The sequence below is a fragment of the Sander vitreus genome, chromosome 12 (genome assembly GCF_031162955.1).
Source record: "Sander vitreus isolate 19-12246 chromosome 12, sanVit1, whole genome shotgun sequence".
Classification (NCBI taxonomy): Eukaryota; Metazoa; Chordata; class Actinopteri; order Perciformes; family Percidae; genus Sander; species Sander vitreus.
This window is the reverse complement of record NC_135866.1, coordinates 21532327-21542222: the sequence shown is the minus strand read 5'-3', so window position 1 is coordinate 21542222 and position 9896 is coordinate 21532327. Positions and strand designations below refer to the sequence as shown.

Sequence of the window (9896 nt, the reverse complement as noted above, 5' to 3'; positions counted from 1 at the left end):
TGCGGATAAGAAAGGACGAATTGTATGAACTATCTCAGGAGTGAATTACCGTAGGTCTAAAGGTAGGTCTACATGAGCTACACTATATACATTATGATTGCTCCAACAGTCTGTTTCAATCAGGGACAAACAATGTCATCAAAAACATAAATCAATAACAAATATTTATTAGATGTAACACAGAAACAAAAAAATCTAAATGCAAAGAAAACATTCACAAACAAATCTTAAATGTAAGCTTCTCCAAGTGAACAGTTGGCTACTTTATGTCTTTGCTCTTTGGATAAAGTGCAATGATTCTATTTGTGCTCTATTAACAGTAACATCAAAAGAAAGAAAAGTGTAGAACACAATGTTAAATATGCACAACAAACTAAAACAAAAAGGTGAGATCAGAATTATAGTACAGTCATATCAGCAGCGCCATTCATGATCGTTTCCTTTTCTCCACTGTGGAGGATCCAGAAAAAATATTCAGATACATGGCAAACTGGTCTCCATGGCAGATATTCTTCATGGTATCATATCCCAAAAGTGAACTGTGCAGTTTTAGTTTTCATCCCGACTTAACTTGCTCCAGCCAGTGTGGTAATCAGAAGGTGTCAGCATATAGCGGTGGGGGAGGAAGGAGCTCCAGCTCTGTGAACTCAACCTCCTGTTCACTGTCATACAAAACACAAGGGACATCACAGCTCAGAAGGGAAATGCCAAACAACCTCAAGTACTGCGAGTAGTCTGCTAATATTAATAAAGATCAAATGGAGGCAAGTTTCACTTGCTGATTAGAAGGAAACCTGTCAACACGTACGGATATGGAGGCTCCTCAACAGCAAACAAGAAGCCTGGATAGAGACGAGCAGATACAAAAGCCACATCAACTCTGAACTGTCTCTGCACCATGTCTCCTGGTTACATGAATCAGATAAATGTACCCTACAAGTTTTTTTCCCATTACAGGCAGGGCGCCAACCGGACTGTAGAGTCCTTAAAGAGATTTGTAAGTACCCTCCTCTTAGCTTCACCATTATCAGTGAGAGTGACAAGTGGTGACAACAGTGGAGCCATGGAAATAAATCTGTAAACTTACTTGATGGCTCGGCACTTTGCATAGGATCGAATGAATGAAATGAAGAAGACATGTTTAGATTATTAACACGGTCATTGATTACAGATTTTAAATATGACAACATCAATGGACATGAAAAAATAACTTTCAATAAAGTAATGGTTGAGGTCATGGTTAAGATAATACTGTACTTTGTAGGGGTTGCTCCTCCACTATCAGGGATGTCACTAAATTCATCTTTGCTGTGTTGGAAGAAGATGGCTAGTTTCTGCAGGGCCTCGTGTCTGGTCCTAAAGAATGAAGACAAGAAACTGTTAGGACTTATTTTACTACTATAATGATTACTTTTCATTCTCACCAGTGGCCTACAGGGGGCGAGGAAAAGCTATACAAAGTATTACAAGTCAATAAACTAACGCTGAAATAAATACTACTTTTATTAAGCTTTTGATGATCAGCCCGTGTGTCCAAGAGGTGCTGTGTTGTCGAGATGCAGTTATAGTTTTAACAAGCCTGCACATGTGGCTTACTTTAACAAAATATCATCATATTCCACTTCAGACTCAAATTATTTTTTACATAGAAATGTTGGATAAAATTCTCAGCAGTACTTTTGAGCTACTTTTATGACAATTGGGCAGGTTGGGCTCTGCTTTTCTTTGTTATATATGAAAGTACACAGAATATCTTTGGGATTCAGACTGCTGGTCGGACAAAACAAGCTATTTGAATACCTCACTTTAGGCTCTGGCTAATGTAATGGGCTTTTTTCACAACTTTTTTTGACATTTTAACTGAGAAAATAATAAAAAATGAGAACAAATCACTAGTTGAAGGCCTAGTCCCCTGTGTTAGTGTCATCCAATGCACAAATTATGGATTTTGATCTCTACTATAAATCATATACTAGAGGACTCCAGGAACACTACCAAAAATGTCAGGACCCATGCATAATGTTTCCAATTATTAATATCTTTCGCACTCTACATCACTTTCCTTTCCAATGTTTAATATTTAGTTACTCATGAAGAGATATATGTACACACATACATCATATGTTACACAAACACACCCCGTCTTGAGAAGAGGTGGATGCAGAACGATTTATGTACATGTGGGTAAGCAAGGGAAACGTGCCAAGGTTTGAGACTTACTGCGTGTGTAGGTCCTCCAGGTTGGCATCGCTCAGAGTGTGCTGGGCGCTGACATAGCCACATGCTGTCAAAGTGAACACATGAAGGGCAGAGGTGGGTGGGAAGGTGAGGGACGGATGGGGGGTGAGTTATGCAAAGACAGTATGACAGAGGAGGGAGGGAGGGAGGGAGTAAGAAAGCGGCATGGTAAAAATGCACATCAAAAGGCAAGTTACAGTCTGCCATGTTAATGCATAACCATAGGCAGCGATTTAAAAGAGACCGATTTATGTTTTCCTCCGTGGGTGCTCACAGGTGCACGCCCTTTAAAAAGTCATACATTGGTTGCATTTCAGAACCTTAGGAAATGGACAGCGGCCGACACGAACATACATGCCTATTAACTCGATAATAAAGCCGTAAAGTAGGCTTTCAACTCAGCACAGCGTAGGGCTGGACAATGTTTCAATATTATATCGATATCGTGATATGAGACTAGATATCGTCTTTTGAAGAATTGTAATATCGTTACAAGTCTTTTCCTGGTTTCAAAGGCTGCATTACAGTAAAGTGGTGTCATTTTCTGAATTTAACAGACTGTTCTAGCTGTTCTATTATTTGCATTTAACCACTTAGTCATTATATCCACATTATGATAGTTATTTATCTAAACTCTAAGACATTTTGTGAAAGCACCAATTGTCAACCTTACAATATCGTTGCAATATCGACATCGAGGCGTTTGGTCAAAAATATCGTGATATTTGATTTACTCCATAGCGCCCAGCCCTAGCACAGCGCCACTTCTCACAAATACAGATAGGATTGGAGATGAAAAGTTTAACTGACATGTAACCGTGATCAGCTTCGTGGGAAATTAAGAATCAATGCCACCGACATAACCAGTCACACTATAACAGACGCTCCACTTAGCACCAACTGCAAGGTTTAATTTTAAATGAATGTAGCCTACTGTCAGTCTGGCACACGTGGGTGCTCAAGCTCCGGAGCACCCACAGGAGCGGCGCCTATGTGCATAACATAAAACAACCACAGACAGAGCTTGCATTCCCCATTCTAACCAGAAGGCTGAGACATCTGTTTTCACTTCAAAAGGACCAGATGTAAAAAAGGTACTCACACATCTCGGGGAGTGAAGCAGTCTGATAGGGAAAGCTACTATACAGAATAAAGAGAAGAAAAAAATTATTAGGGTGTGCCACATAAATTCAACCATATCTTTCAGAGGGGATTACTTAAATGTACTCTCATGTGGTCCAAGGTTTATGTCATTCTTTTAAAAAACAACGGATTGATTTGAAACCAACTTTAAGTCACAGTAAAGGACAGTACTTACTGGCTTTCAATGGGGGGTGAGAGGGTCTCATCTTCACATGCCCACTCTTCACTGTCATCTGTGACTGTGGAAAAACAAATGAGTTTGATCAAGCACACTGTGCATGGTGGTGATAGATGTTTTGCAGGGTAGAAACTGAAACCCCCAGCTTACATGGAATTCCTTCACAATCATAAAACAACACATGGCTGTCAAGCAGATGACAACTACTAAAGTTATTCAGGCCAGGCATTTGGTCGTGTGAGTATTTCAGCTGGTTGACAACCTCTGTGCAACTGTTCTCTGTCAGTCAACAAGTCCATTCATTATATCAACCAGTTAACTGTATGTCTTAGCAGAAGTTAGGGTTAGAGGTGACAGTACAACCCATATATCAATAGTAAGTTACGTTTTTGTGCAGATGCTAATGATACTTACAACTGCTTGTTAGTACAGGGTGGCTAGAAGATCTGCAAAACAAAGAAAAGAGTCAGACAGACAGACAGACAGACAGACAGACAGACAGACAGACAGAGCTACTTAGTACCTGCTCCCAATGCTGATGGTATCCCCGTCCATGTTGCCTCCGCGTCCAGCTGCTTGGGCCTTCTTGCCAAGTTCCAGCATCTCTTTGATATTTAGTTCGACATTCATCACTGAAATATAGCCGTCTGCAATACCCAAGAATTCCCATTACTTCTATGAGATCAGAGGTTATTCTTAGCCTGCTTGTAGTCCAAAATTCAGGTGAGGTCAAGACATGCTTAGGTTGTTTTAGTCTGGGTCGAATCTTGTGAAACAACCCTGGTATCAGCGCCAATGCATCGTTATATCTCAAATCCCGATTTCCGTTCTTGGGCTTACATGAAAACATGCGTCTAAACTCACACTTCTTGTTGGCGTCTCGGGCCAACCATTTGCCTTTGGGGCAGCTGGTGGTGCGAATGATGCTGACGGTGTCGCCGCTCTTCACTGGCAGGTCATTCTTGCGAACCTTGCTAGCCACCATCACCTTGGCGTGGTACATGGGCTCCTCTTCCCCGATCACCTTGAGAGTCACATTTTCAGTAATGAGAGGCTGTGGTTTGGATTGATTTCAGAGCACCTCAGCAGTGCATAGTTTGCCACTTTTCACTGACTGTCGTTGTGATACTAAGATATACATTAACATGCTATATTTGTGTAATATATGTAACATTTGCAAGCAATTTTACATTTGTACAAGCCTTTTAAAAGCAGACGAGAAAAAAACAGCTCTACAAGACTAAATAAAAAGGTTAACTACCAAGTAAAGTGATTGCGTAACTTACTTTGAATTTCTTTTTCATTTCATTTTCCTTCTTCTCCCTTTCTTTTTGCTCCTTTCTCTGCTTCTCCAGTCGATGCTTTTCCCTCTTCCTCTGTTCTTTAACGTAAGCACTGTTGGGGCTTTGGCGTTCTTTCAGACTGTTCAGTGGCAAAAAAAATAAAAATAAAATAAATAACGAACTTATTTTCCATAAAGATGATGTGTACCACCTGAAATATAAATGGAAGCATATGCAAGTACAAAAAAAAGAAAAGAAAAACTGAACAAGAAATAACAAAAGCTGTTTTCAATGTGAAAACAGGAAACAAGCGTTTGGCCCGCTGTATGAGAGGAGAGTTGTCTAACATACCTGTGGACATGATTATGGGCCGAATGAGCGTGTTCTGATGCCCTGCCCCTGCAGTTTGATTACCACAGTAAGAGAAAAATCAATTGCTGCCTTTCGTCTGGCAAAAAAACAATGTCAATGACAGGACTTGTACGTTTGAAAAAAAAGAAAGAAAAAAGAAGACATACCACGGATTCCGCGGCCACATGTTAAGAACCGCCTCCTCCTTCTTCAAATAAACAGATGATACATTTCATTTACTACATATGACTGTTAAACGGAGTGACACAGAATGTTTCATCATTGCACAGGATGTGTCTGACCGTAAACTTAACGTTTCTCTTATTACACTTATACACTCAATTAGATTAAATAAAAATAATGAGTTACCATAGGGTGGATGTCAGCATACGGATCTGTAAAAATTATTAACAAGGGAGTTAAAACAGGGACAACAAATATCTGCAACAGATCTGATATTGAAAAGAAAAACTGTATTAAGTAAACATTCTTACTCTTTAGACAACCTTTTCGTTTCCACGAGTGCTGGCCCAAGATGAATTTGTTGATGTTCTCGACATCCTCATACACATTATTGCACGATTCAAAGTAACTGTCCTGTTGAGATACACTAGAGGGGAGCAAAACAATACAACTGTACAAACAGGAAATGTCTTAACACACTGAAATGTGAAAAAAAGTAAAAGTTTGATTGCAGGTACTACAAAACTCACTTGGAATGTGGTTGAATCCCATCATTCAGTGATACGTGGTCACCATTGTCGGTTTCCTGTGCAGCAGAGTGAGCCTCAGTCTCTCCCAGGTCAATCTCATCAGCGTGAGTGCTAGAAAGAAGATCCACGCTCACCTCCTCACCCTGAGACCACTGCTCACATACAGCAGGCTCTGGGAAGTCTGAACAGTTTATTGGTTCATGGAAGCTGGCTGGATCGAGGGGTATTATGTTTGGATTGCCAAGGTTCAGATCTTGGAGGCTGGCGTTCATAAGGGGCTCGACAGGATCGCACACTGCCAAGTCAGGTTGGGGATCCTCAACAGCGGTGGCCCCGCAGTCATCTGGTACAGGAAGGCCAGTGCTGACTAAGTCTAAGGCCTCCAGTTCTAGCGCACAAATGTCAACAGCTTCACTCTCGGCCGTTTCCATCTCGGAATTCTCAAAGTCTGGAAACTCTGGAGCATCTAGTACAGGGTTGAAGGTGAATGGGTGCTCAGCCTCTGGCTCTCCGCAGGTGCTGAGACCTGTTGACATCTCTACAATTAGAAACCAAAACCAGCACAGAATCAGAACAGATGTTCAACCCTACCACAAATAGGTATAAAGTAAACTGCAGTACAATACACAGTAAGCGATGTCCAAGTAAAAAATACAACTTTTTTGCCGTCATAATCTTCAGTGTGTAGCCAGAAAGGGGTGGTGCGCCAAGCAAGGCTACGGGAATGAAAAAACAACAACAACAAGTTAACATACCGTTAACTGTGTGTCGGTGGTAACAGCTGAGATCTACCAATGGAGGTCTGGGGGGCTTTGGTGGCAATGGACCCAGTGACCTCAAGTCATGTAAAGGCTTCTTTTGCGGCGCACATGGTGGAAGAGGTTTACCAGTCCTGACAGAGGGAAGAGCATTATCTCTGCCAAACTGCTTATCCAACGCAGACTCTAACCATTGGGAAACAATATCGCAAATGCATTAGAAATCTAATCGAATAACCAGTATGAGAAGATAAGGGTGTCTAATGTGGACAAAACATGTTTGTCACTGAATTATACTGTATAACTTACTGCGTGCAGAGTGGTGGGCTTTGAAGAAAGGCCGGGCCGATAGATAAGCCATGTGTGGAAGAAAGACTGGTGGGGGTATGGGTAGCTCAGGTTCAACAATGTTCTTTGGCGGCAAAGGGAACGCCTTGTCTCTTGAGACGTAGTCAGGGGACTGCAAGTTCTTAGGTTTGGCAGAGAACAACATCTGCCTGCGTGAAAACTTCTTCCTGGCTCTCTCCAAGGTGCTAATGATTTTGTTGTCGGAGTCAACACTTGTCTCTGCAGAAGGAGGGGTGGTTGGGATATCGGGGCTGGAGAGGGGGAGCTCAGCGGTTGATTGGTCACTTTGGAGCGAAGCCCCGTCTTCTGTGGTTTGTTTTTCCACAGAGGGCAATGCGCCGGGAGCACTGGAAGGTCTGGTGGTCAAATCAGCGTACGTAGGCTCCTCTCCATTTTCTGCCTTGACCTTTGATGCCTTGGCTGACTTGAAAGGAAGCAGCAAACCTTTCTTCTTGATTTTAGTTTGCGGCAGGACTTCTTTCCCTGGCTCCAGGTTGTGCGCATTTTTGGCTAGTGGTTCTGTCTTTCGCTCTTTTACAGGCAGGATTGGAAGCACCAGAGGCATGTGTCTTTCTTTGAGGGACTGCCTTGTTGTGCCGTCTCCATTAGCTAGCTGAGATGAGGGACAGGTCTGCTGAGGTTGTGTTGGAAAGGAAACTGGTCGCTTGCCTCCAGGTGCCCGCAGCCCATCTCTGAAGATGACCCGGGGAACCGCTGGGGTCTTGTTTTCTCCAGCAATATTAATACTGCTGACCACAGAGCTGTAGTGACCTCCAGGACGTGAAAAGTGTTTGGGTTTCTCGGCAACAGCTGGTCGAGTGATTTTCGATTGAGCCAGGAGGGCCTCTTCCTGAAACTTGGCCCTCAGAGCTTTGAAGTTGCTTAGTCCCTCCATTAAAAAAAGAGAAGGGAAAAAAATGAATAATCATTATCCGTTAAATTAATAGAAATGCTATTACTTTCAGACAATTTACTTGATGGTTAGAGTGTAGGGATCCAAACCCAACACAATATGCGAGGGTTGGTTAACCAAAATTACAAAAAGCATTTTCTCACTCCAGAGTGCTAGCTAGTTATGCAGATAGTTCTGGTTTTACATGCGGAGTAGGGCTGAACGTTTAATCGTTTTCAAATCCAAATCGCGATTTGAAAGAATGCGATTAGCTAATCGTGAAGACCTCGATTAATTGAATGTGAAATATTTAGTTGAATGTTTGGTGTTACATTTGATTCAAAATGTTTTTATTCCTCTCTTTTGATTATTATATTTACTGTTTTTTCATGAGATAAATGCTGAAATAATGTCACACATAATATCACACAGATTGTTTACAGAAATGTTTTCAGTAGATCTTTCATTTATTTTGTATTACTTTATTAAACAGGATCGTAGGAAGGTGCAACATGTAGCTTAAAAAAAGAAAGAAATCGCAAATCGTAATATCTGGCAAGAAAAACGCAATTATTATTAATATCTGCATTCACCCCAATACAATTCATCTTTGAAAATCTATTTTCCATAAACAGAGTAGCGCTTTGATGATTAGTTGTTTAATTGATTTGTCGATTACAGTTTAGATCAACGATTAATCCTTTTGAGTCACTTATGAAAATAATATGAAAATAAAAATGTGAATATTTGCTGGCTTCTTAAGTCTTCGGCCATTAAACTGAATGTTTGGACTGTTGGGTGGACAAAACAAGATATTTGAGCTTTTGGGAACAGTGATGATCATTTTTCAGTTTTCAGAAACTCTATAAACCAAACAATTAACTGATGAACCAAAACAATATTTGACAGATTAATCAATAACAAAAACAGTTGTTAGTCCACAGAACACATGGTGAACTGTTGACATTAAGGTCTAATCCAGAATAACAGGTAACTTTAGCCTACAATTTATCAAAGGAATGATGCTGCTTTATATTTTTATGTAATTTTCTCAATGCTGTGAGCGCCACAAAATAAATGTAATTTGCAGCCATCGTTTTGAGGTGGACGCCAATATCTCAGAGATGGATATCTGAAAACCTGGGTAAATAAAACCAAATCTAGAGAAAATCAGAAGTGAATAAGAATGTTTTGTTACTTAGTGTGAAGTGACACTTTAATGTACTATAACGTTATGTAGAATTGTGATAACCTTGCTAAGCCATACACTTTTATGATAAACAAGTGAAACAAATTGTCTCAAAAACGGTGCATTAAACATGGAGTAAAGTAACAGCTAGCACAGGGCATGGGAGGAAAGCTAACATTAACGTTACCTAAATGTTGCTATCCTCTTAAGGTCCTCAGGCTAAAATTACTTTCTTTATCTTTAAAAGTTACCTCGTCCATCGTAGCTCGTTTTGTTCATCACCATTCAGGGTTGTACATTTGGAAAGCGGTCTAAACTGAGGTGACGTGGACGCTGTCGGCTACGTTAATAAATGTATCGAGATGAATCCAACAGACTGTTTATGCTAAAACAAACAATTTGAACGCACCGCCGTGGGACATGCGACGCACCTGCGTGCTGCGCGTGACCTGATGACGTGCGCGTTCATGCTGTTTAATTGACAAATCAGAAGCGACGGAAACCACTTTGTATGTGGATAGGTATTATCAAGTTATTATTATTGAGGGTTATTATAATATTATTGATAGGTTGTAATAATAATAATAATAATAATAATAATAATAATATAGCCAATGGCTTACCTCACTGCAGATAATGTAAAAAGAAAACTAAAATTGTTTCAGTTTGAGTTGCTCAAAGTACTTTTGCTGTAGTTACATTAAAAGTGTTTGTTGGGACAACATGTTCTAGCTGGATTGGAGTGCAGGGGTGTAGTTGAGAAATGGGGGTAAAAGATCATTCAAAAAACTTCCCCAGCTGTT

At 40.6% G+C, this 9896-nt stretch overlaps 1 protein-coding gene across 1 annotated transcript; it reads right to left on the bottom strand.

The window, feature by feature from the left end:
• Window positions 1–193: 193 nt before the first annotated feature.
• LOC144526747 (uncharacterized) lies at window positions 194–7907 on the bottom strand. The gene is made up of 18 exons (XM_078264377.1): window positions 6974–7907; window positions 6662–6850; window positions 5907–6444; window positions 5688–5803; window positions 5563–5588; window positions 5361–5401; window positions 5194–5241; window positions 4846–4981; window positions 4424–4583; window positions 4083–4206; window positions 3974–4005; window positions 3557–3620; window positions 3341–3378; window positions 2221–2284; window positions 1258–1356; window positions 1088–1101; window positions 809–842; window positions 194–662 (listed from the first exon to the last, which is right to left on the bottom strand). The coding sequence occupies exons 1-18, from the start codon at window positions 7905–7907 to the stop codon at window positions 593–595; spliced, it is 2727 nt and encodes a 908-aa protein (XP_078120503.1). The 3' UTR covers window positions 194–592.
• Window positions 7908–9896: the final 1989 nt, after the last annotated feature.

Bases quoted from the DNA above. Each gene is read 5' to 3' on its own strand.
- LOC144526747 (XM_078264377.1), bottom strand. From the start codon at position 7,907: ATGGAGGGACTAAGCAACTTCAAAGCTCTGAGGGCCAAGTTTCAGGAA. The intron at 5,804-5,906 runs GTGAGTTTTGTA...GCTCCCCTCTAG, and splicing joins GGGATTCAACCACATTCCAA to TGTATCTCAACAGGACAGTT. The intron at 1,357-2,220 runs GTAAGTCTCAAA...TTCATTCTTTAG, and splicing joins CTGGAGGACCTACACACGCA to GACCAGACACGAGGCCCTGC.